Source organism: Felis catus, chromosome C1 (assembly GCF_018350175.1).
Source record: "Felis catus isolate Fca126 chromosome C1, F.catus_Fca126_mat1.0, whole genome shotgun sequence".
In the NCBI taxonomy this organism is placed as follows: domain Eukaryota; kingdom Metazoa; phylum Chordata; class Mammalia; order Carnivora; family Felidae; genus Felis; species Felis catus.
In genome coordinates, this window is record NC_058375.1 from 38,676,521 (window position 1) to 38,703,888 (window position 27,368).

A 27,368-nucleotide genomic window follows, 5' to 3' on the forward strand; every position below is an offset into this window, starting at 1 on the left:
CGAATAGCTAAGGAAGCTGTTCTCTCAGGGACCCTTGGCTACCATAGTCCTTAACAGCGGCCTATATTTAGTGAGTACCTACTGTGTGCCAGACGCTTTTCCATATTACCTTGCTAAGTAACCCAGTGGGTGAGTAGCTGATTCCTATTCCTGCATCACACTTGAGCACCTGAGACTCAGAGGTGAATTGATCTCCCCAAGGTCACACAGGTTCTAAGTACCAGAGTCACTATTTGAACCCAGATAGTCAGACTTCAAAGCCCATCTTCTTTCATTCTCTACACATCCTCCTTGATACTTGAGGAAGTGACCTAGAGGTCCCCTAACCAAATTCTCTCATAGGGCAGGATTCCATTCCAGAATATCCTTGACCTACTTGCCACCTCCAGTGATAAGGAGCTTATCATCATGCTGGAAGCCCTTTTAGCTGTTCATCGTTCTCTCTGTTAATATCACATTGCTCCCACCAACTCCTATGAATTCCATTCTTTGCATCCAACTCTGCTTTTTGGACCCCAAAGAACAGGCCTGATACTTCCTGTACTGGGGGCAAAACTCAGACACTGAAAACTACCAAAATACCCCATGCAAATCTTTTCTTCTCTTGCTTATATATACTTAGCTGTCCTTATGTCTAACCAATAGCTCTGAGGAAAAAGTAGTTGTATGTAGTTAAGAGAAAAACAAGCCTAGATCTGGGATCCAAAGACTCTTTCTTAGTTTGATTTTCAGGACACCCTTCTGTCCTGGTTACTACTCGATTTTCTGTCCATCTCTATTTCTTCCCAGTCACCTTTTTTGGGCTCTTCTTCAGCTGTACCCTTAAAAGCTGATGTTCTGAACAGTTCTGCCTTGCATGATTCTTCACTCTGCACCCTCTCCCGCTGTGACCTCACCAGTCTTGTGGCTAATGACTTCCACATTTGGATCTTCAGCCCAATTTCAGAGTGCTGTCCTGAACCTTGGCCATACGCCTAATTGCTCTCCTGGAGCATCCACCCAGATGTCCCACAGGCCCCTAAGATTCAACTTGTCTCAAGCGAAACTCATCATCATCTCTTCCAACCAACTACTCTTCTAGTGCTCCCCATGGAGGGAGGAGAGGCCAGATTACCACATCCTCCTCACCACAACCAGGCTGTTCCCAAGTCCCATGGATTCTCCTTTCTTGATCCCTCTCAGACCCATCATGACCACTGCCACCTTAGTTTAGGTGTCACACTTTTTGAATGAACTGACTCACACTTCTCCACAAGCCCTGAGTACGTGGGAAGATTCAGTTCACTGCCTGGCACCTATCGCACCTGCTATACCTCTGTTTGAATAGCTCGCTTCTCCCAGGTAAAACAAGAAGCCCTATTTTATAGGGATGTAGACAGAGTATATAGAAATTCTTAGCACTGGACCTGGAACCTGGTGAGCACTTCATAAATATTTAGTAAGTTAGTCCTTAAAGGCAAAAAGACAGAAACAAAAAACAATGCCCATTCCTCCTGCATTTCCCTCCAGCATATGGCTGACCACCTAGTATAACTCAATACCAGCAGAACTTAAATACATCAGAGAAAACCTCTTCAGGGCATGTATGCTTTTCTGGTAAGCATTTTAAAATGAAGAGTTCACACATCTCTCTGTCTCTCTAAGGAGTTTATAAGACAAGCAGGTAGGCACAGTGGAAAGAGAATTAATCTTGGAGTCAAAGATCTAAATTTGAACTCTACTTTTCTGGTGTGTTTTTAAAAATAAAACTAGTGTGTTCTTGAATAACAAAACACCACACAAAAGAGAAAGACCTCAGCTTGCCTGGGGGCAATTTTTTTCTTTCATCCTGTGAACCAGAACTCTGAAGTACTCTGTAGCACATACCATTTAGTTGTAACAAATCTGTGGTTCTCCAACAAGATAAATCACATCAGACTGAGCCTTCAATGGTTAACATTTCAGTGGAATCTGCAACAGATGACAGCAGGCAAGTTCCAATCTTTGCTCCAATGTGTATTAGCAGAACATGTCAAAACCTAAATTAAAAGTTTTCACTCGCTTTAAAAAAAAATAAATCCTTTTGTTGGCAGTCTCCCACTGATGACATGTAACAATCTTTGCATATGAAATCGGCTAGTCCCCTGCTTCGCTGCTAACTTTGTAGAAGTTCCAAAGCGTTTCTGGAGCAAGTGATCTATTTGGACCGACAATGCCAAGCTGGGACCTGAGCCCTGAATGAGCTAAAATTACCAAAGCAAGAAGAACGTGGCTTTGGAAGCTATTCCCCCCCAAGTGTGGGGTTTTTCTAGTCAAGGGAGTGATAAAGAATGTTGACTCTTTCCAGATGAACAACGTTGAATGAAACCTCAGAATCCCGCTGCAGGTTTCTGCTCTGAAAAACAAGTTGCTGCTACAGAGGTTCCTGTCCTTTCCTACTTCCGCTCCCCAAACACAATAAATGCACCTGTCTTCCCCAAGTTCATGAGTTCAGCACAGGCTGGCTGGTGTGGACTGCGTGCTGGGCACTTGCAGGCACAGAGACCAGGGAGATGGGGCCCTGTCCTAGAGGAGTTCACTGGCTGGTAAGGTAGACAGGCACACTGAAACAAAACCCAAAATGCTAAGATCCATAAGCAAGGGACAAGCAAAGCAAAGGGAGAGCTCTGAGGAGGGAGAATCTCCTCTTGGGGCAGAGGGTAGAACCGGGAACACCCTTGAGGCAGTGGGGCTCCCAGTGTATTTTGTCCCCTCCTCTACAGCCCTCAGCTCGCTGGACCACAAACATGTCACATGTTTGCCTTTCCCACTCGAAGGTGAGCTTCATGGGCAGAGGCCCCACATCAGACAATGATTAATCCATCTTTGTTGGCTCAAAGGAGTGACTGCGGGTGTGTTCTCAAGAAGGCACGAAATACCGGAGGTCTATGGAAAGTAGGAAGGGTGGATGAGGCTGGAGAAGGGAGGGAGGGCTCGGGCTGCTATAAATGCCAGGAAGCTGAAGTTTAATTCACTAGGCAAGAGGGAGCTACAGAAGGTTCTAAGGAGAGAACTGAATTGACCTAAGACTTCGTTTTAGAAGATTATTCTGATGGTGATTTAGAAATGAGACTGCAGAAAGGGTGAGCAACTAGAAGGCCTCTGCATTGGTTTAGACAAAGAAAAACTGGTACAGGCCTGAATGCGCAGTGGCAGTAGGGCTGGAAAAGAAAGACTTAAAAGAGAACCTGCAAAGCCCACTAGAATTGGCCTTTTCTTTGCTCCCACCCCTCTCCCTGCCAGTGCCTGGCTTCTACCTATTAATTCTTACCATGGGCCCTATGACTACATATTACCTGAGGATGATGCCCCTTTCTTCTCCATCACTCTGCCCCTGACAAAAACCTATACTTTTCAGGGCCTGATAAGTGAACTCTTGTCTGCCCCAGGTCGTGCTGTCATTTCAATGCCAGTACCTCAGCTGTACTGGTGCATTCACTTATTATGGCACTGGGCCTGGCATGTAGGAAGTAGTAAAGGGACATCTGACGACCAAAGGAATTTAGCACACCCAAATAATAACATAGCATAGGTGCCTGGATGGAATAACATAGAATTTTAAGACTGAGCCTACTGAAACCAGTTTTTGCCCCCTAAAAACCACAAAATTCAATCCTATGAGCCACAGTAGCAGGCCAGATTGCAGTTGGATAATAGTGAGCTCTCGACATGGGTAGCTCTCACTTTCACAACCTGTTTGGCAAATAAATGAGAGTGAGCAAGGAGAGACCAACGGTGAACCAAGTCTTGAGTCACATGGCTCCTCTACAGAGGATGGGAGCTCCTCTGAGATTTCCTTAGTAAAATGACAACTAAAGGCAGAGAGGGCACGGAGTGTGTGCTCTGTAGGAGGGAGGCTGGTAAGAGAGGAAGAAGACGAGCAGAATGGGCTTGAAAACTCTGAAATGAAAACTGTCCACTGGCTCAAAAACTGGCCTTGAGCTACACATTTCAGGGTCATTTCTTCCACTGGCTTTCACTCCTTCCAAGCATGCTGTGTGGTGGGTGGGAAGATTAGCTACTTTACAAAGCACACTGCCAAGCAGGGCCTTGGCACTGGAAGACCTGTTTTCCAAGGCCAGCTTTGCCATTTATTAGCAGGCAAGTCTCAGCCTTGGTGTCCTCATCTAGGAAATGGAAATAGTCATAGCGATCTCTACCGACAGGGGCAAAGGGAGGACTAACAGAGACAATGCACACACACGTAGCAAAATCATCAGTACAGGTGGGTTTGTTTCTTTTTTCCTTGAAATGATATCACAATCTGTTGAGAGGAGGGCTGTACTGTAGGGTCTGATGCAAATGAAGCCATGACATAAACCACCACAGGCTGGAAAAATGCAACGCCCCACAGCAGTGTCTTTGACATTTCCTGGATATAAGAAGAGGTACACTTGAACACAGCTCTGGGTTGGCCCTGGGAAATACCCAGTAAAGTAACACACTTGTCACCCAAAGCCATAAAGTAGCCCTAAAACTGCCCCTGAACCCATGCTGTTGTTGCCAGAGAGGGATTAACTACGCATGGCTAATTCACAAACATAAAGCCATCTCTGCCTCACCATTGAGAGCTCATCTCCTCACATTTGATGCCACAACACAGTGGTGTTTATACCTGGGAGATGCCAGAAGATGAGCTCTTTAAGATGAAGTCACTGTGAGCAATTCTCAGAGCCACCACGTTCAAGTCAAGATGGAATTTCAAGACACACAGGAGAATTCTCTCAGGATAAATGAATCCCCAAACCCACCCTGGTCCTTTCAATCAGGTCTGCAGCCAGGGCATCGGCTCCCATTTAAAAATTAACCAGCTGATTGGAATTCGAAATGTGGTCTAGCCAACCTCAAGTTGTTTCTTCCTCTCCTTTTCTTCTCCCAAGAAAAGAAGTGAACGAGGTAGGGGAGGCGCTTTCAACTCACTTTGCTCAACTGGCACCATGGTTCCTCTCTGGATCTACTCTGCCAATTTCCAGATGGTGCCTAGATGTGTTGTTGTTGTTGTTGTTTTTAATAACCCCAGAGATTTATCAACATTCCAACTTGGAGGATGAATAGTCTATAGATTGAAGATTTATGGTTCTAGGACCAATAACTACATTTCTTACTTATGAGGACTTTCATTGATTTTTAAAATCAGAGTCGGTGAGGGCTGCCTAGCAGCCTCTCTGCAGTGCTTGAAGAGCCAAGCAGTTTGTTTGCTGAAAGAACAAGTGAATGAATGAACAATCTCTAAAGGAGGAAAGCAGTCATTAACACACTAAGTCACATACATACCACTGACTTCTGACACACACCCCTTCCCTTCTCCTAAGGCCCTTCCAGATCTAGGAGTATAATACAATCATCAAGAAGCATGCTTTCTTTTCTTCCAGCCAAAGGGAAGCTGAGGTTACAACCTAGTTACAACTTCCTCAGGCCTATACTCTTGGGAAATAATCTCCTAGCCCCTTCCGTTAGGTAATTAAAAGCAAACGAACAAAATAAAACCTAATCAGCTACAAAGGTTTCCCTTTTCTATCTGCATGCTTCCTCTCATTCTGGTTTTCTGGACTCATCTGTCCTCGGGTGTTGTGAATGGGCCTATACCCCTGTACCCCGGAGTGTGTCAGAGAAGCGGTGAGGATACAGTCTGTCAAAAAGGGCGACCAGTCTTTAGTTCTTCTTCCCCACTCCTCAACTGCAAACCCACTTTCCAGAGGCCACGTGAGGTGGTGGAAAGGACCTAGAGTCATGAGCCAGAGCTCTGACCTGCTAATTTGCCATGGGACCCTAGGCAAGTCACTTCTGCGTTTCAAGCCAGTTTCTTTATCTGCCAAGTTTAAATATGATACATGCTGGCTTCATCTTTCAGGCTAAATGTGAGAAAGCAAAGGAAGTCGGAAAGATTGGAAAGGTCTTAAAACTACGACATCTTCACCCAGTTAGGAACTGGCCTTCCCTTCCTAACCCTGGTCTTCCCTTCCAAGTGGAGACCGGGCCAGCTGACTATCCCTGCCCACTCCAAGGTACCCGCCCCCCCCCCCCCCCAGCAGCAGCTAAAAGGCTGCTCCCCAAAACAGAAGTGATACTTTCTTCTTCCTCTCATGTCTGTACCCAAGTCTCTCAGTACTAGCTGGGAAAGAGTGTCCACTGACTTCTCTTTACAAAGGAAAAGGTGCCTCAATGTGGCAGAAATAACTTGGTGTAGGAGGCTGAAAGGCTGGTTTCTTGTCCTATCAGCAGCTGAACCTCAGTGTCCTCATCTGTCAAAATGGGGATGAGACCACCTGCCTTGCCATTTGTCAGGGCCCTGAGAAAGCAGGAATGGGAGGTCTGGTCTTAACCTGACCAGAAACTCTTTCCTCGCCCTCAGCTCTCAACCCAGGGTGGCTTCTGGGAGATTCAAAAGGGGTGTGGAGGCTGAGGGATGCTGAGTGCCACTACTACCTCTGCCACCTAGCCAGGAAGGGGCAGGAGAGAGTGGCATGCAGAGATCAAGGCCTCCTCATCCTGTCCAATGATGACCCGGATGGGACAAGCATGTCATAGCTTCCTTCTGTGAAGGGGGACTCCCACCTAGAAGAGTCTGACAACATCCAGCTAGCCTCCTCAGTTCCAGGAGGCACCAAGGGCCTTAAAGGAAGACAGACAGAGAAACTTGAGGAGACAGAAGGAGCAGAGAGGGAAAGGACCAAAGAGAAGGTGAGAGGCAGAGAAATGAACGTGCAAAGGAAGGGAGAGAAAAGAAAAGTGAAGGAACCAGGAGAACAGGCAGAAACAGAAAGAGGACTGACGGAGAAAGAGCGATGGAGACAGACTGACAGCGCGGGAGTGTCGGGGAGGCGGGGAAGACAAAGGGGACCATCCGGTGTTTTTAACTGGTCTGGCCTTTTCGAGCCACCCCATCCCCAAAAGAAAAGCCTAGGGGGCGGGAGGAGGAGGCCGAAGCGAGCGGAGGCTCCCCCCGGCCCCCTCCGCCCCGGGTCCCTGCCCCCGCCCGGGTCCCGCCGTCCCTCCCGGCCCGCTCGCTCACCTGCCAGCGCCAGGATCTGGGCCTTGTGGAGCAGAAGCGCGCCCCAGTCGCGGGGGGCGCGCGGGGGGCTCTCGGGCCCGGCGCCCAGCTCCTCCGGGCCCCGGTACACGGCGTACACCTTCTGGTTGTCAAAATCCAGCCGCGAGCGGGGGCTGAAGTCGCGCACGCACGACACTGGCAGCGCGTAGCAGACGTTGTCCTCCAGGAACCGCACAAAGGCGTACATGGTGGGCGCCGGGGGCGGGCCCCGGTCGGGCCGGTCAGCCCGCGGGGCGGGCGCGGAGGTGGGGACCCGGCGGGGGGCGCGGGCCGCGCGGCCGGGCCGGGGGGCGGGGGCGGCTCCCCGGGACCCGGGCTCCCCCCACTGTTATTGTTCCTGAAAGCACCGCTCTGCCAATCGGCTGCTCTCGCCTGGGCGCGGAAAAGAGAGGGAGGGGGGGTAAGGGGGCGGGGGGCGGGTGAGGGGGGTTTGGAAGCGCACCGCCACTCGCAAAGTCAGACCCGAGCAATCACAGCCGGAGCGCGATTCGCGTAGGGAGAGGAAAGGGCAGGGAGACTGAATGGCAATAATAATAATAATAATAACAATAGCATTGCAGGAGAGGAAAAAAATGCATCGACGAAAAGTCGCGCTGCGTGCGGAGAGTATGATACCGCTTCAACAATCGCGCTGCAAAACAAATCGAATCGCAACAAAACTGCACTGCAAAGGAGGGAAGAGAGTGTGAGAGAATGAACGCAGGGTATGGGAAGGGGGCAGTCTCGTTGGGATCCCTTAGTGTAAACTTGCACTTGCAAGCGAGCAGAATTTTAGAGTGTTTCAAATAATTGTAGCCACTCCTCTTAGCTCCTTTAGTTGCCTTATCATTTTCTTCTTCTTTTTTTGCAAAACTGCCAGGTCCTGCTGTGGGGAGGGTCAGTCAGCCAGAAACGTTCTCCCAGAGCTGCCAAACTAGTTCTGACCAGACCGGGGGCTTATCTGGGATTTCCAGTTGGACCAGCTGGCTGGGGTGGTGGAGGGTTAGTCCAGGGCAGCTCTCAGCCAGAGAGAGCAGGGGGCGACCCTCTCCCCTGTAGTCTTCGTCCACCGAAGCCCCTCTCCACCAAGTGGCTGGGACCACTTGGAATGAAGCAGGGAGTGGAGGGGTGCTCTGAGGGAGGCAAGCCCAGGGTTAGCTGGGCATTTTGGAGCACTTTGAGTTCAGGAATGGGACTCCGAGGAATACCAGTCTTTGCTCTGTCCTTAGTTTTCTAGGTGGAAAAGAGCTTGGAGGGGCTTGGGTACCCCCAGACTAGTCATGAAACAACTGAAAAAGGGCTGACGGGTCTCTGCTCACAGGGACCAGAGCCTGTTCAGAGGGGACCAGCAGTCTCACACTGACGCCCCTGTATCATACATGGCTGCTTATATCCCCAATTTCCAGCCCAGGCCTGGCACTTGGTAGGGACTTCAATTTGGTGTGAAGAACAATAAATAGAAATCTGCATTCAGCCAGCCATCCAGTAATTCATTCTTCTAGTCAAGTAACCGATATTTTTTGGGTATGCACTATATGCCAGATTCTGGCTAGGTGCTAGTAGTAGAGAGATGAACAGACCAGACAAACACCTAGATTCCTTGCAGTGTTAGATAGTGCATCAGAAATTGAGGTTTTGGATACCTATGCCAAAATTAGATATGTTATTAAATGGATAACACCTTCCCTGTCCTCAAAACCCTTATGGTCCCGTCCAAGAGTAGTAAAAATGTTTAAGTAAGTGATTATGTTATAGTCAGACAAGTGTTCTCATGGAGGAATGCTTAATGGAGGTGGCAGACCTAATTAAATGTTATATATTTTTAAAATTTATTTAAATGAACTCGAGGTGTAAAAAAAATGCACTAAAATATTGTTTCATAGTAGTGGTGAGTGATTTTGTTTTCTTTGTGTTTTACATTTATATGTTTATATTTAACTGTTTTCTACAATAAGCAGGCATTATGTTATGATCAGAAAGTATTACGTATTATTTTTATTTTTTTTTAACGTCTACTTATTTTTGAGACAGGGAGAGACAGAGCATGAACAGGGGAGGGTCAGAGAGAGGGAGACACAGAATCTGAAGCAGGCTCCAGGCTCTGAGCTGTCAGCACAGAGCCCAACGCGGGGCTAGAACTCATGGACTGCGAGATCATGACCTGAGCCGAAGTCGGCCACTTAACCAACTGAGCCACCCAGGCACCCCTACATATTATTTTTTAAAAAAGCACTCTACTCACATTTTGGATCAGCTACACTAATGATGAAGCTGGTAAGCCAAAACCCCCAAATTATTTCATCGTGATTTGGGGATTATGTTAAATGGGTGAACCTCTTTAACACACACCTCCCAGATCCAAATGCACAGGTCAGATTAAGCTCCCTTAAACCGCGTCTGTATATATGTGGTTGTAGCCAGATATGACCACTAGTTTCCTGATGCAGATGTTGGCCTGACGTTGACCCACATGCTTGTGGAAAAATGAGGTGCCACACTGAGTTGTTCCAGAAGATTTACCTTCATGATTATGATTTCTTTGGACTGATCTTAAATGAGGTTTTATCTTAAGAATACATTCCTATGGTGGCCAAGGGGAAGTAATGTGTAGCAAGGCTTCTGATAATTCACAAGATGGATCATGCAGAGTTGGCCATATTTAATGAAAGTCCATGAAGCTCCAAATTAGGTTTGCAAAATAATTTCAGGTAGTACCATGGCCAACCTCCTATGCCATCTAAATGAAAGCGACCCCCAAATACAGTATCAGTCTCCTCTTTCTTACCACTTTACTGGAAATAGTACATACAGACACTTTAAACTATTTGACATTTCCCAAGATAGCATGCTTTATCAGGTCCCAAGCCTTTATGCTTGCTCTGCCCTCTTTCTGGGAAGTTCTTCCTCTTAGGGCACATGCTGACATCAATTTCCCCCAAACCAGCTCTAATGTCACCTCCTTTGTGAAGTCTTCCCCAACCGCTTGCACTCCTGAAGCACAGGTGATCTCCGTCTACTATTTTGTGCCAGCACCTTTTATCTTCCCTCATTACAATGAGTTCTTCGAGGGGGTACAAAAAAGGCTGAGTAACCTCGGAATCCCAGGTTCCTAGCATATTTAGATGCTTATAAAACAAATGTATTAAAGAAAGAGAACACGAGGTGCACCGTTTTTCTGAAAATCTGCTCCCTTTTTTCAGAGTTGGAGCTGAACCCAACTCTATCTCATTCCCAGTGACCAAAGGGTAGGCACTGTTTCCACTCCTTGTAAGACAGATTTGTGAACATGTTAAATATCACCATACCCTCAGTTCCCCACCCAAGTCAGAGTAAATAATTCTCATAAGAAGGCAATTCCATGTCCCAAGAACCCAGAAAGATGAAAAGAACAAAGTGACACGGATGCTAGCAGAGTAAACACAGACTCAAATACATTTTGCACGTAGGTGCACAGATTCTAGAGAAGGAACGACAGGTACGCAGGTATGGGATGCTCAAAGAGATACCACTGGACAGCCTAAGGGCAACAGAAAGACATCCCTGCTTCTGCTTCCAGTGTGACTCACACAGTCAGTCTTTAAACACAGCTTCATGAAGAACCTGCTAAGTACTTCCTCTGCCCTAATGGAAATGGAGTCAAAGTACCTCTGACATGGAGACGCTAGCCCCAGGCTTTACTCAAGACAGTGCTGATTCATTGATTAGCAAGCAAAGATAGTTCAACAGTATAGATTTCAAACTTAAAGAGGTGGTTAAAATGTCAGGTTCGACCAAATCATGGTTGAATCCCCTCTTCAATATCCCTCTCCAATGGTCATCCATATTCCTCTTACACAGTTCTAATGTCAGGAGGTTTACTAGCACCCCTTAACTTTTGGACACTATTGACTGTGAGAAAGGTCTTTCTTACTTACACTGGGGCAGAACCTTTCACCTTGTAGCTGCCATAGTAGGTTCACCAAGAAGAGTCTCATGTCAGCTCCTCCAATATGGAAAACTCGGGATCCTGTCTCCTTAGGATCTTATCTATCTTCTGCTCAGACATCTTCATTTCCTTCGCCTGTCTTTCCTCATGTGACCTGGTTTCAGTGATGATAATTGTGATATCTGCTTTTCCTCCAAATGTTACTATAACCCAGGCATGCTGGAGCACCATGTATACATCTCAATTAATCCACACCAAACCCTTGAAGTGGGCATTATTAACCCCATGATAGAGTTGAGAAACTGGAGACCTACAGCAAAGCAGTTTGGCTGTGGGGGTCCCTGGAAGGTTGCAGTCATATTTACATTATAGACAGTCTGCTCTAGAGGCAGCGTAGGGTAAGGGCTGGGGGGGGGGGCAACGCTGGGGAGTGGGAGGCCTGTGATGAGGCTAACTGTCCTGTGCTTGCCCCTCCCCAGCCCCCTCTTTCTGCCGGCCAAATGTACTTTGCCTTTCGTCCAAGTCATTTTAATGGAGCAGAAAATGTACACATCTGGGGAAGCTTTGCAACTGCAGCTCCATTGTGCTGTCCTGTGGAGTTCTGCAGAGCCTTGGGTGAATGTCAAGCTCCTTCAGTTTAGCCAGCTGAGGCATGTTCAGTGGCAGCAGCGGGACTTATGTTTCATATTACTGCATGGAATTCTCAGTGTACTTTGCAAAACTATTTTAAGGAGACCTGGGTTCTGTGAATTTTAAAAGCAATTGGAGCATGTCTTTTCAACCTCGCCACTAATGATTGACCACATTTTTTCATGATTTTGCCTTTTTTTTTTCCTCTGTGATATTTAATTTGACTTTTAAAGTCTCTGCTTTAAAATTCTTGCTCCCACCCCCAGAAAGTAACTTGCTGGGCTGTGAGCTCAGGGCCCCCATCTTCTCAGGTAAACTCGAGGAAGTGGATAGGTAAACTAGGAGGCTTTGCACCTGCTGGGAGGCCCATGGTAGGCATTACCCTGAGTTGGGTACTGTCACCCCAAAGCGGGGGCATCAAGCCAATGCATCCACATAAACTCCCGGTCATGAAGTCTGGCTGGATTTGGTTGTGGGTTTGGGGCAGGGGAAGAGAACAGCAGTAGAGAGCAGGAAGGAAGGAAAGAGAGGAGTTGCTGTTGAGGACAAACTCAAAAGCCAGTGGACATTGCCTGAAGTTGGAAGGAATGCCAAATTGTCATGCAGGTGACAGCTTGGAGGGCCAAAGGAGTATGGGCTTTGGAATTGGCCCAGCGGTTAAACCCTGACTTTGCCACATCTTTTCTGTGACTTTGGGCAAGACAATTCACCTCTCTGAGCCTCAGTTTGATTATCTGTGAAATGAGGCTATCTTGTGGAGTTCTTGTGAGGCTCCGGGCAGGAATTTTTCACCCTCTCTGTTATCAGGATCACCTGGGACACTTAAAAAAATATCCCATTTCCAGCTCCTATCCCCCAAGATCTTGATTCAATTGGTCTGGGGATAAGGCCTGGGCATTAATTTTTATTTCTTTTAAATTCCCAGATTATTCTAACGTCAGACAAGGTTGAGTACTTCGAAGTTGTAAAATTTTAAGGTAACATGCCAGTCACATAGAAATTATTCAACGAGTTGTAGGTATTATTTTCAGGGGAAATATACAGAGTTCTGAAATGTCTATGTAACCTCTCTGAGGAACAGTAATTTCTTCATCTTAAACATGACATACCAATGTGAAAACAGGCAGCGTATTATTGTCTTAGGCCCCAGATCTAAATCCTGACCTAATAAGTAAGGCCTATTCTTCCTAAGTGTGTGGTCATGGACAAGTTTCTGAATCTCTCCAAGCCTCATTTTCTTAAAGGGGATATTCATACAGCTTCATAGGGTTGTTACGAGGATTAAATGAGATATGTAAATGTAAATGTTTATGTCAAATGATTGGCACAGTGCCCAACACATAGTGAGTCCTCAATAAATTGTAGATGCTGCTATTGTCATGCATATTATTATGTTTATTATGAGAGCTCTTATCCCCTTGCTGAGAATAAGGAGCCAATGAATGTTTATTGTATCAAATTGAATATAATGAGTTGAACAATGCTGATAATTATCCAATAAGTGCCCCCAGCATGCTTCCATCCAAGTGCCACAGAGCCCTGGGCACAGATGGGTCACTAAAGAAGCTCAGATCTCACACATTCAAGCCTCTGAGTCTCGGGATGTTGCCCAAATTTGCAGCATACACTTCCAAGATATTGTGTTTGAAGCCATGCATTCTTTCAAACTGACTTTGTGAAGTACTTTCTTAGAATAAATACAAACTTGTATGCATTACACAAAATGTGAAATGCAAAAACATTTATAGCGATTGAAAGCCTTGTGAATTAGCACCTTGGCTTGATGTTCAGATCAAGCAGACAATGGTCAAGCTCAACCAATGAGATCTCAGGTCTGTTATGACCTTATGTGGGTCACACAGAGGAGTTGGTCATACAGATGACCTGAATCCAGGCATTCTACTTCAGTAGTATATACTCTACATAAGCAACACAAAGCAAACAAACTCCCAATGGTCAAAGACCAAAAGAAGTTTGGTCGAACAAGTATTTGTTTAGGGTTTTCCATATGCCAGTCTAGGTGCTAGGATACAACAGTGAAAAACAGATAGGGTCTCTTCTCTAGTGGAGCAAACAAATTCCCAATGTAGCCCAAAAAACAGTAGAAACCCCGTTTGTAGTTTTCTTTTAGTGCCACTAGATAGGTTGACATTTTCAAACAGTTATCTCTAAGGAGAAAGCAAAATGGTCGAAGACCAGTAGAAGAGATTGTGACAAGGGAACATTATTTGAATTGGTTTTGAAAAGAAACAAAAAAGTTGGCTTACCTTGGAAGAATGCAACTTGCCTCAATTATGAATTTTAATTAGGGGCCAATTAGTTTTAGAAGCTGCCTCTGGTTTCACTTATTAGATAAACTCATTCTGTTATTTTTCAGCTGAAATGTCACTTCTTCAGGAAAGTTCTTCCTGACTTGTTCCTCCTACTGGAGGAACCCTCCACAGACCTCTGCCCTCCACAGACTAGCTCAGGTCCCTTTTACATATTTTCACAGCTCCTTATATTTTTCATTGTGGGGTTTATTGTAATATGTAATATACATTTATTCTATTATTGCCTGTTTCTGCTGGTAGACCAAAAGCTCCACTAGAGAAGAGATCCTATAAATTTTCTTCACTGTTGTATCGTTCCACCTAGCCTGGCATATGGGAGATCCTAAACAAATACTTGTTGAATTAGTGAAGTCGAAACATAGACCCTGGAGGAGAGGAAAGTTCCCAAAGGTGAGGAAGAAGAGGTATTCTCAGGGCTTTATTCTGTCCCTCTGAGTCTCACCTTCCTCTTGTGAGTGTGTCTCTGTTTCTGGGCCCCTACCATGTCTGGTTCCCAAGTGTGGCCCCAAAAAACAATAAAAGCTCCCTTTGTAGTTTTCTTTTAGTATCACTAGATAGGTTGACATTTTCAAAAGGTTATCTCTAAGGAGAGAACAAAATGGGTATAATTATAGAAAAATGTGCATAATGGAAAAATAGTCAAGTTGACAATCACACATAGTTGACACAGGCTCATTCCAATACCAAGATAATAGTATTAGGAACCTCACTGGCACAGTTCATGGGTCTCCTGGGAAACAAGATGGTGATTCAGCTTCATCCTGCAAGGCTAGACTTCCTTCTTACCCTGCTGTTGGCTGAAGTCACTGACTCTCTAACCCCCTAGTCTTCTGATGATTCCAACATTATTTGGTAGGAAACAGGTCCTTTAAAGACCATATGCTAGTTCTCTGGTTACCATCTCTGCTCATCTCAAGTACCTCCTGGCTCAGAATGTCTGCCCTTCACAGTCCTCATATGGTTAGAGTGCAGCCCACAGTGTCATTCACTCTTAGGCTTTTGTTTGGTAACTCTGGCTGCCATTCTGATGAGAGGCACAAAAGGGAACATTCATTTAGGAAGTCAACTCATCTCTGAAACTCATAGCAAATTATGAACAACTCTTTTTCTTAGGAATGTCTCCTAACCAGACCATAAATTCAGTATAAAATCAGAAGAAAGGAACGAAAATGGAACTAACAATTATTGATTTCCAGGACAGAAACAGTATTGATTGCTTTACATATGAACTCCTTTCATCTTTTCAAAACAACCCATAACTATTAATAACCCATTAGTATTATTATTATCTCTATTTTTCTGATGAGGAAGCTAAGACTTAGGGAGGTGATAGAAGTTGTTTATAGTCCCGTGGAGAATACTTGAACCTCAGTTTTTTGATCCAAAGCTTGAGTTTCAGGGCATGTTTTGATGTAGGCCCTACCTCAGTTTCCTGAGACAACAGGAGCTAAACTGCCCATGGAATTTGACCTCTTTTTCTGAAAGGCTTGAATCTCCACTTAGAAATCTGAGAACTAGGTCTTATGAGAAAGTCCAATAACTATCATTCCAAGCATCCCTAACTTGAGTAGCTAATGATTCTGTGAATACTGAGAATTTGATAACATTATCTGACCTGAATCTTTCAAGTACTATGAGTTTTCTAACTGTTCAAGCAGATTTCTATAGTCTTATACCTTCTGTTAATGGGAGTTTGAACCTGCTGGGAATCACCTGTTACTTCATGGTCTAGGTGGAGACTCCTCTGAGCCAGAACAAAATAGGATCCGAGAGCTCCGGTCAGAGATATCTCTGGGTGAAGAAGTGTCACCTCCTCCCAAACCCGTTCTTATCCTGCTGTTGTTTGGAGGAATATGAGTAAGAATAGGAATTATAGCCATGAACCTTTGTGGAATGCTTCCCTCATACCAGGCTTTACATACATTTCTCATTTAATCCTCAAAATAATCCTGGGTAGTAGGTACGATTAGATAGCCTCATTTTAAAGTTAAGGAAACTGAGACATAGGGATGTTAGATACCTTGTCCAAGGTCACTCAGAAATGAATGGTGGAGCCAGGATTTGTGACTCAGGTTGCTTGACTCTAGAGCCCCAACCGTGGACTTCTACTCCAATTCTGGTTCCCCCTGAGTCTGACTCTTGCCTCAGTGGAAGTGATCTGTGTCCTTCTAGCTAACATGGGGAGGTGATAGAGAATCATTCTCAGAGGGTCATATGCTGGTTCTCTAGGGGTGTCCAGATCATCTTGATTGATCCAGGCAATACCCTGGCTGGCACTATCTAAAAAAGCACCCTGGAGTTCATTGATATTTCCATCCTATGTTGTGGTAGGTGAGAGTGTACTAGATTCAACCCATAGTCTAAATAAAATTTTCTTTTATTTACTCAAAACAGGTTTCTTTATTTAGTAGCCCAGTAAATCCACCTATTATGCTAACCAGAAAAAAAAAGTCTGACCTCTGAGTTTTTATATCATGATGGAGAAATGACTCATATATACAATTTACAACACATTTTCTGTTGATAGTTCTTTTTCATATATTCCTTTTGTGCCGGTGGTAGGTGAATTGGAGTGCAGAATATCAAAACCCTACCTCTCCCTTTTTACTATCAGGCATACCCTTATTAGCAATGCAGAAATATGGCAAGAAGAGAGGAAAACATGATAATCCATTAAGGGTGAAACATTCCTCCTAAAACATAGAATAACAGGAGCAAGACACACAGGGGCTTGTGAAACTCTAGAGGAAGCGGTTAGGGAGACATTTAACTCAACTGGTAGGAAGAGTAGGTAACACCAGGACCCCACCTCCACCCTGCTAATGGGTCTTGCCACACTGCTGGGCCATCAAATGGTTTCTCATCACTGAGCTCTGCTTCTGGCTCTGGGACCAATTCTAGAGAAGTAACATGGCCCAGAAGAAGTTATGAGACAATAATAAAAGTAAAAAGTGCACAGGCTTGGAACTCAGATTTGGGTTCAATTAATATTCCATCACCAAGGTAATTTGGGACCTTGGGCAAGTCTCCAACTCTCAGCTTTTTCCATTGCCAATCAGAGTCTTATAAGGTGGTCACAGCGTCTAACAGTTTGCATGTAAAGTGCCTGATAGGCAATGCCTCATACATGGTAGGTTCCCCCAACTATCAGTTGTCCTCATTCTCTTCTTCTGAAGGAGTCTCTTTTCCTTTTAGGAGGTCATGGATGACACAAATGTCACAGATGACAAGGATGGATCCCTAGAAGGCAGTTATTTTGGGGTGAAATATCTTCCCCCCTCTCCCCAAAGACTGGGCAGTGTAATTGCATAGATCACACCCACCATCCCTTCCTGGCCAACGCTGGGGCAGTATGCTTTCTTTCAAAGCTGGGACCTTAGTAAGAGCTGTACTTTTATGAAGTTTTGGGACTTAAGCTGAATTTGGGATTTTGTTGTATGCTTTTAAAATTATGTTCAGATTTTGTATATTTAAAACACGACTTTGGAATTGTGAAACACAGTGTTCTCAATCATAAAAAAGGATGAATTATGTTATGCCTTTCTGTTCCCATTTCTGGGTTCTTTTTTTGTCTTCTTGTATGAATTTTTCTGTGATACCCTGCCTTATGTCTTAACTCATCTGGGATACTTGCTGTGAAAATTTGGGCAAGATTCTTAACTCCTGTAAGACTGCTTCATTCATTCATTCATTCATTCATTCATTCATTCATTCATGAACTATTTGTTGAGGACTTATTACATACTAGAAGCTTTTCTTAATACTTGGGATATAGTAAAGAACCAGACTGAGTTTTATCTCTAAAATGGGAAACTGAACTTACCTATCAGGACTGCTGAGAGGAGTGAATGAGATAATATGTGTAAAAGAGAGGAAGAGGCAAAGAAAAGGACGAAACTTTATTGATCTCCCTGCTCTGTCCCCAGTAATGCTAGATGCTTTACCTACAATCCTCATAATACTTGGAAAATACTTGTTATCTTTTTTTTTTTTTTTTACAGATGCATCTACTGAGTTTCAAAAAGGAAAAGTGAGGGCCCAAATCATGCCCTGTATTTAAATCTGGTATAAAGTTCCCATTCTATGTTGCCTTCAGTGGTCCCTGGTATACTACTTGTCACTCGATAGGTATGTCAAGCTCCATCACCAGTTCTGTGCAGAATGTGAGGATTTGCACCCCTCTTCCTGCTAGCTGATACATCTGATAGCACCAATTATGGTTTGGGTAGAGTAAAGACTACTTGAATGGAAAATCCAAATCCTATCCTCTAGTTCCTTAGGGAACAAGACATATGCATGAAATTTACAGATTTAAATTTGCCATTGGAATATGCAAACAGTTATCAATAACTCTAAGTCACCAGGGGAAGAACTCTGGTCCTCTGGCAGCTAGACTCATCAGCTTAGGAGACAGATGGGACATGGACTCTTGGCAAGAGGAATATTCTTTTTCCCAAACTAACCCATTTCTGCCTCTATGACCTTTAGAGATGAGATGCTCCAAACTCTATCCTCTGACTCTCACCATTTCCCAGGTGGAGGCAGGCCTCAACTGCACAAATAGAAAAATACATTTTTCCATGTGAGATGCTCAATGTCCAAGGAAAAAAGAGTCTGCCAGGAAATGTTCACTTAGGGGTCTACACACTTTCAAGAGGCAGAAAGCAGAGTAGTAAATGAAATAACTATGCTTTTACTTGGCAAAGGGGCTGCAAAACTGCCCAAGCAGAGCAAGCTGGACCTATTATGCATCCTTTTCTCTTCCATCTCTCTGTGTGGACAGGTCATAGCAAAAGCACACAGCAGATGAGCCAGTATAGGAGCCAGATAAGCTCTGCCTACATGGCTTCAACTTTTTGAGCAAATCCTTAATCTTTGGTATTAAGAAAAGGAAGGGCCATGCCAGAGAGTGCTTGTTGCCACTGAGAAAACTTGTGAGGGTTATGAGAGTGAAAAGACAGACCCAGCAGGAGCAGAGCAGAGCTTTGCATGCAAAAAAGGGAAGAGAAAAAAAAATCTTTTTCCTTGGCATGGAGAAATTTCATCCTGAAGGTTCTTTTTTTTTTTTCTTTTCTTGGCAATGTAATAAACACCTTAAAATAGAGTTATAAAACGGAAACAGATTCTATAGAAGCAGGAAACCAAGAATAGTGACTTCAGAGAACTTATAGCCCAAAGCTCTCATTCTAGATATGATGAAACTGAGGACAGAAGGACAATGATTACCCAAAGCCAAAGAGCTTGCCTTTGACCAAGTCCTTCCTGGAACCCAGATTCTGGTGGGCCTTTTCTCTGCCCTACATTCTCAGGCTTTCTCTCAATTACAGGGGACAGGCATCAGTAGAAGGTGATCTCATCTGTGCCCTTGGCATTAGCTTACCTAGTCCTAGAGAAACATAATTCATCATTCTCATGGTTTCGCCTCAAGAAGAAGCCTTTCCTGGTTGGGGAGGGTGTGGTGAGGAAGCCTCCCAACTCTCTCCTCTTAGATATCACCTTCCCCTGAGATTTCTCTCTCCAATCCTGCTGCCATTTCCATGCTGTCCCCTCAGTGCTATCTTCTATTCCCACCCTTCCCATCAAAGGGTGCTGTGGATTCTCTAACACATTGTCCAAAGCATGGTCCCAACTCATGTGTCACTAAGCATAGCTGAGGTAGTCTAGATTCCCAAAGAAGCTTAACTGAAACCAAGATGAAAGAGAAGGCAGCAGAATGTAGTGGAGTGATCTGAGCTTTGAAATCAGACAAACCCGAGTTCAAATCCCAGCTGCATAGTGCATCTGCTATGCAGACCTGAACAAGTCACTTCTCTAAAGTTTGGTTTCCTGATCTGTAAGGGAGGGAGACTTACCTCCCAGGGCATTTGGTACAATTAAATGAGAGAGCAAATAGAAAGCATTTAGCCCAGATCTTTGTATACAGTGGGCACTGGTGTACACAAAGCATTAAAAAAAAATCTGATTTAGAAAGCACAGGTTTAGAGTAAATCGCTCAAAAAATATTTCCTGGGCCACCTTCTCTATGCCAGACCCTGTGCTAAGTTTTGGGACGAAGACAAACAAGAAATGGTCCTTATCCTGCAGGAAATATTTTTTTCATGGGTGTTATGGGTTGAATTATGTACCCCTACCCCAAAGTTACATTAAAGTCCCAAACTCCAGGATCTGCAGAAATAAGGTGTTTATAGATGTAATCAAGTTAAGATGAGGCCATTAGGGTGGGCCCTAATCCAGTATGGCTGATATTCTTATAAGACAGAGACATACAGGGATAATGCCACACGACTACAGAGGCAGAGATTTGAGAGATGTAGCTGTAAGCTAAGGAATGCAAATATTGATGGCCACCAGCAGAAACTAGGAAGAAGCAAAGAAGGAGGGAGCATGGCTTTGTGGACACCTTGATGTTGGACTTCTGGCCTTCAGAACAGTGAGAGAATAAATTTCTCTTTTAAAAAAATGTTTTAATATCTTTATTTTTGAGAGAGAGAGTGCAAGTGGGGGAGGAACAGAGAGAGAGGGAGACACAGAATCTGAAGGAGGCTCCAGGCTCTGAGCTGTCAGCACAGAGCCCAACGCGGAGCTTGAACCCATGGACTGTGAGATCATGACCTGAGCTGAAGTCGGACGCTTAATCATCTGAGCACACAGGCACCCCAAATTTCTCTTGTTTTAAGCCACCCAGTTTCTGGTACTTTTTCAGCAGCACTGGAAAACCAATATACTTGGGGAGATATGCAAGGGAGCAAATGCAATAACTATGACAGAGTGGAAAACACTGACTGAGTTTGTTGAGTTGAGCCTGTTACATTTATCCAATTACGTAATCTTGGTTAAACCAGGAAGACTTCTTGTGGGGCTTAGTGCTAGTAGAGGTATGTATAAGTGGAGGCAGTTTGTCCAGGAAATGGACAGTCTGTGTCTGCCTGAGGAAGCCAGTGAAGGCTTCTCAGAAAGAATAGTTAGAGCTGGGGCCTGAAGGATGGCTAAAGGGTCAGCAAGTATGGGCTTAGGGAGAGGGGACACCGTTTGTGCTAGAAAGCCTGGTGTGTGCAGAATCAGAAAAATGTGAACTAGTTTTAGAATTTGGGAGAAACGACCAATATGTAATCACTGCTGGAGCTCAGTGGGGATATTTATCTGCCTTCTAGACTTTTCCACTTTGCTATCCCACAGACACCTCTTACACAAAATGTTCCAAATTGAACTAGACCCTGCTTTCTACCCCTACCCTTACCTCCTCCTACCTGTTCTCCTGTGTGCCCCGATTTGGTGAATGGCCCGCCACCCGCCCATCCAGCCTAGTGAGAGGTCTCCAGAGCGCCTGTGTACTCTGCTCTTGGAAGCTGACTTCCTTTTCGTCTCTGATTTACACCAGCATTTCTGGGCTTTACTATCTCTGGTTCTAATGCATTCTCACTTGGCACAAGCTCCCAACTCTCCAGCTGTGTCTCTCGGCCATCTTCCTTCCAGCCAAGCCTCTCTGCCAGATAATTAATGATCTGTAAACAAATGCTTAATTGCAACAGGGGAGCACATATCTAAAGAAACTTTGTGATAAAGCAAAGGATCCTTTTTATAACATGAAGAACATTTCTCTCGCTAACTCTCCCCCACCCTCAGCTCATCATTTAGTCTGGATTTTTGTTTCATGTATTAAATCTAAACTTTTTTTTACAGCAGAAGCCACAAAACAAAAGAACAAAAACCTGCCCAAGGGACAGATGGTATCATCCTGAGGTGCAGACGTGTCAGGTGCTTCCTTTCTGAGACACTCTTTTCTTTAGACTTGGCCCTTAGACTCAAGACTTGGGCACTTGCTAGGAGAAAGGAAATTTTGGCTCCTGGCAAGAAGGAGAGGAAAATGTGGACTTATTAAGAATCTAACATATGCCTGCCTCTTTTATTTATGTTCTCTCATTTTCCTCTTCACAACGCCCCCATGAACTGCTATCCATTGTAGAAATAAGAAAGTTAAGCACCTTGCCCAAGCTAGTGGCAGCTACTAAGGGGGAATGACTGATACTGAAGGGGTGCCTGGATGAAATATAATGAGATTATTATCTCTCAGCACACCTGTTCAAGCTGTTCGAGTTATCTAGTCAGCCATATTGCCTTTTCAGAGTGGATTTGAAGCCCTGAGTCAGACAGTATGTCTTTTGCCCAGCCATGCTGATTTCCCAAGTGGGTGGGTCCCCCGAGCTTGGTGGGCCAGCAGCTGCAGTGGGAACCTTTCTTTTTGCTGCTGTGTGAGGGCTCTAGCCTCATGCTGGGAGTCACTGTTGGGTGCTGCTGTGGGAGGGGCCAATTCAGCCACATATGCCCTTCAGAGAGGAAGCACCTTGGCTCTGATCTGACATTGAGCCTCCTCAAGGGAGTTCGAAAAGGTGGTTTTTGTGCAGTTCTTAATGGCCCAGCTGTTCCCGAAAGAGGAAGCACAGAAACATTTTTAGAAAAGTTAGTGGAGTGTGACAGAACCCAGGGACTGTACCCACAGAAACTCTTCCCCTTCATAAAGTGTGGCTTCAGAAAACACTTGGTGTTCACAGAGAACCTGCCCCATGCCAGGTCCTGTGCTCTATTCTAGATCTTCTACCTCTCCATCTTGGAGGTCCCCTTCCTATCTGTGCTTTCACGTGTTCAAGCCTGTCCCAGCCTAATAACACCACAGCAGCCACCTCAAAGCCCTCACTCATCCCTGCCTTACCTTTAGTTACTTCCTTCTCTCCTCCTCTTTACAAGCAGAACTTTCTGAGAGAAAGTGAAGTCTACACTTATTATCAGAATTCACTGACTTCCCATTCACTCCTCAGCCCCACTGCAGCCTGGCCTTCCTTTCTACTGAACCCATTCTCCCAACATTACCAGTGACCTACCGAGTTCAAGGACACATTCCTTCATCTGGTCTCAGCAGCATTCACACTGTTGACCTGGCCTTCTTCCAAAACGTTTTCTCCCTTTGACTTCAGTAGTCTTGATTTTCTTCCTACTTCTTTAATGATCCTCAGTCTCCATGGTAGGCTCCTCCTCTTTGACCCACATTTTAGATGTCATTCTCCCTCAGAATTCTGGCCTTCTTATTCTGTATGCTCATACACTTAGCGCAGACTTCTCTTCTGAGCTCCAACACATGTGCATACAGCTGCTTACTAGCCATCTGGACTTAGATCTAAATGGCATCTCAAATAAATATTCCAAAGTCATCTCTTCAAACATTTATCCCAAGCCCATTTCTTCTCAAATGTTCCCCATTTTAGTAAAGAGAACCGTCATCCACCATGACCAGTTTAGAAACCCGCGAGATCTTGACTCCTGTCCTCTCATCTCTCAATCATCAAATTCTATCGATTCTGACCCCATAACTATCTCCCATATCTTCCTATGTCCTTTCTTATCCACTATATTCTAGCTTAATTTTTATTTCTCTGCTCTTAGATCTTACCCCTTCCCAATGCATTCTCCAAACCATTGTGATCTTGCCCAGATGCAAACCTGATCCTGTCACTCCTTAAATAAGACTTTCCAAAGGCTTCTCATCTATTTCCAAAGTCCCACCTAATTTTAATCCTGTATAGTCTGTCCTCTACCAACTCTCTGGGTTCCACTCAGGCTACATATTCCTTCATTCTCTGTGGCAGTCAAATGGGTTGCTACCTGGTTCTCCTCCCTCTTCTTCTTGTGACCTTTCATTTTGGATTAACTGCAGATTCACATACGCTTGTAAGAAATAATCCAGAGAGATTTTATGAGCTCTTCACCCAGTTTCCCCCCGTGGTAACATCTTACATACTATAGTACAATGCCACACCCAGAAAATTGACATTGATATAATCCATTGACCGTATTCATATTTCACCAGTTTTACATGGACTCATTTAGATATTCAGTGCTGTGCAATTTCATCCCCTGTGTAGATTCATGTGACCACCACTACAGTTAAGATATACAGCACTTCCACTGGGAGGCTCAAACCAGCCTTCCTGTGGTTCCTTCAATGGGCCAACTTTCTTTTACTTCTATGTCTTCACATAAGCTGCCCCCCGCCATCCCGCACCCTTCATTTGGTCAATTATTAGTTATCTTTCAGGCCTTAACTTAAATATCAATTCCTCAAAAAGACTTTCTCTGACTCCACACTTGGTTAGGGCCCTTGCTCTCTGTTCCTTTAGCACCCTAGACTTCTTCTCTCCCATCAGAGCTCCTATTTTCTCATTACTTGGGAGAGAGTAACCTGAATGAGAGCAAAGGTTGTGTGTAGCTACTTCACATCTATAGCTCTAATACTGGGCACGGTACCTGCCACAAGGGAATTCCTCAATTAAAATGGGCAGAGATCAGAAATTCATGAAAACTGATAAGTCAGGGGAACTCCCTCACTCAAGGAGCTCCTAGTCATGAAGTGGGCAACTCCAATATGCAAATTAGTGCTGTCTTAGAGGGAAGCACTGAAGGTTGTGGGGGTCTGGAGTATCTGTTTTCCTTCCAGCTTCTAGATACACAGAGTCAGGCACAGTGAGGACCAGAAGTCCTCCAGGACATGTGCCCAGAACCCTTAGCATAGTTTGGCAGGTCAGCTAAGTGGAGCAGACACTGTGGTAATAAGCCCAAATGCCTGATTTCAAAGACATCAACGGGACTATTTTCTCAGCTTTATAATCATAGACTGAGCAGCAATTGTGGCCACAGACTGGGTCCTCATGTTAGCCACATGATAAGCCCTGATCTTGGCACAGATCCTGACACTAGCCAACCAGGTGATAAATACAACATCTTCCACAAAACAGGTAAGGTACACAGGTAATGGCAGACATTCAGAGCAAACACACACTGACACAAGGAAGGCAGAATCCAAGCATACGTCCTGTTAGGGGATCAATAGCATAAACATCCATTTTATACCCTAAGAAGAGAAATAGAATTATTGACTCCTGAAGCATTCAAGCTGGAAGGGTCCTTAAAGGCATCATGCCCCATCACATCACCTTTTATAGCACAGGGAATGGGGATTGAGCTCTTTGTATATAGGAGTACAAATGTTAACATTTCACATCTAGCTTTAGATGCAAAAGCCTTTGTTCCCATTTCTGAGTCTTCTCTAATTAATTTTACCAAAGTGTAACTGGTCTTTGACTCAGAAACATCAAACTGAAGATTTTGCTTGGCCTCCAGCTAGCCCTCTCCAATATACTCTTCCCCACCAGCCTGAGTGATCTATTTAAAGCACAAAGCTGGCCAGGTTACTCTCTTGCTTGAAACCTTTCACTAGCCTCCCATCACCTTCAGAATAGAGTCCAGGTTCCTTAGTCTCCAGACTCAGCATAGCCCTGCCTCCTCTCCTGTCTTCTCTCTGGCCTCTCCTCACACCTGCCTTTACTGAGCACACTGTGGTGTTTTATGTGGCTGTGGAAGCTGTGCCTGCTCCCAGAATGTTTTTCTTACTGATATTTGCCTGGTTAACTGTTTCTTAACCTCCAAGCTCCACCTTAGCTATTATTTCTTCCAGAGAGCCTTCCCAGAACCCTTGGGTTGGGTTACCGTACCTTCACCCTGTCCTATTACCATGCCTCCCCCTCTCCCTGCAATATGCCACTTGGAACCTTTGATCGGGCCATGTTATTTGTGGGTCTGTATCTCCAGATGTCTGTGCTGCTGTAGGACAGGGGCTGCATCTTAACATCCTTCTCATCTTGGTGCCCACCACAGGACCTAGCACACTGAAAGTTCTTGGTGAATTCTGATAGAAAGGGAAAGCTGTTTCACGAATAACAATCCTGAGGGTTAACTGTGTGCCAGGCAACAAAGTGCTCTGCACATACCATGTCACTTCATTTTCCTAATAGCCCTGAGACCACGCAGTACTCTTAACAAAGCCCTCTGCACCCAGAGTGGTGAATGAGAGTGTCCCACAGAGACTCCAGTAATACTCAGAGACAGTCTCTAGGCCCTGGTCCTGGCCCCACCCTCCACTGCAAACCATGGCCACTGGACTCAAGTCTGCCCTCTCCTCTCACTCCTGGACTTGCCTCTCTACCCAACCCTTTATGGTAGGATTCAGAGTCAGACTCTTTGCCTGTCTTTCTTTTTCACTTCCACCTCAGACACTGGCTCTCACCCTAAGGATCCAGCTCTACAGTCTGCAAACCTAACCTATTCCACCCCAGGGGACAGCCAAGGCTCTAGACTTTGCATCCCAACCCAGGTCCTTGATTAATGAGAAGAGTAGATCACCATGGGATTGATTACATGGCTGTTCCAAGGACAATGAGGAAGCTCAGTTAAGTAATGTGTTCAAGATCACATGGCCTGGCTTCTGGCCAATACCAAGACCCAGACATAGCATCTCCTCTTGTATGGAGGGCACACTCCCTCTTCTTTCAAACAGCCCTCTTCTGTAGCCCTTTGAATGCCTGCCTACATGTCCATTTCACACCTTGGTTATGAGATGCCCAAGCAGGGGCTGTTATCTAGCACTATTCCTGGTGTCCAACCTGGCACAGAGAAGAGCCTTCGGAAAGGCATGATAAAGCGACAAATGAGTGTCAAGATCAAGCTCTCACCAGTCCCCCCTGGCTACAGTGGATGTTCTGCCCTTTCACTTCTGTTCCCAAAGGTACTTAGAATCCTCCTTTGCATTTGGTTTGGCACCAGAGAAGCAAAGCTTCTGTAAAGCTGCCCCAACAAATGCATTTTCTTGTCAAGTTTTCTTTGCAATTGATACTAAATCTCCCTGTAAAGAAACCACACCCTCCACATCTTAAGGGAAACTAGTCATGGTATAATGGTTTAAATAAAGGAATTGTGAAATTCTGTGGAAAGTACCAACCTCTACCTTATCCCTTCTGTCCTGAGAACATCAAGCTCTCAGATGAAATGTTTTGATGCTGTGAAGAGAAAAAAAGTGCTTTGGAGTTACATAAAGTTGGGTTACAATCCTGGCTTTGCCTCCCAGGACGTGTGGACCTTAGGGAAGAAATCTGAGAATCATTCTGTGTTCTAACCTCTTCCTTACTCACTCCAGTCAATCTCTCAACAAGTCCTGTCAGTTCCACCTTCTAAATAGTTCTTCTCCAATCTCTACTTCAGTTGTGAGCTGGTCCGGTGATTAAGCACTCAGGCTCTGGAGTGAAACTGTCTGGACTTGAATCCCAGTTCTTATTTACTATGCCATCCTAATTTACTTAATCTTTCAATGTCTGTTTCCTCACCTGTAAAATGGGGATTAAAAATCTTAGGCTGCTAACAAGATTCAATGAAATAATCCTTATAAAGTGCTAGCATTGGGGCGCCTGGGTGGCTCAGTAGGTTGAGCGTCCGACTTTGGCCCAGGTCATGATCTCGCGGTCCGTGAGTTCGAGCCCTGCGTCGGGCTCTGTGCTGACAGCTCAGAGCCTGGAGCCTGTTTCAGATTCTGTGTCTCCCTCTCTCTCTGCCC

At 44.9% G+C, this 27,368-nt stretch overlaps 1 protein-coding gene across 10 annotated transcripts in view; it reads right to left on the minus strand.

Moving 5' to 3' along the window:
- Positions 1-27,368, minus strand: part of LOC101099137 (AGBL carboxypeptidase 4) — a 1,457,496-nt gene that overhangs the window by 247,728 nt on the left and 1,182,400 nt on the right. The window contains exon 1 of one of the 10 annotated variants that reach the window (XM_045034765.1): positions 7,031-7,353. The exons of the other annotated variants lie outside the window; for them this stretch is intronic. Within the exon in view, the coding sequence (XP_044890700.1) occupies positions 7,031-7,256 (226 nt within the window). The 5' untranslated portion in view covers positions 7,257-7,353. Of the gene's footprint in view, positions 1-7,030; positions 7,354-27,368 lie in introns of those variants that run through there. 10 annotated transcript variants of the gene reach the window in all.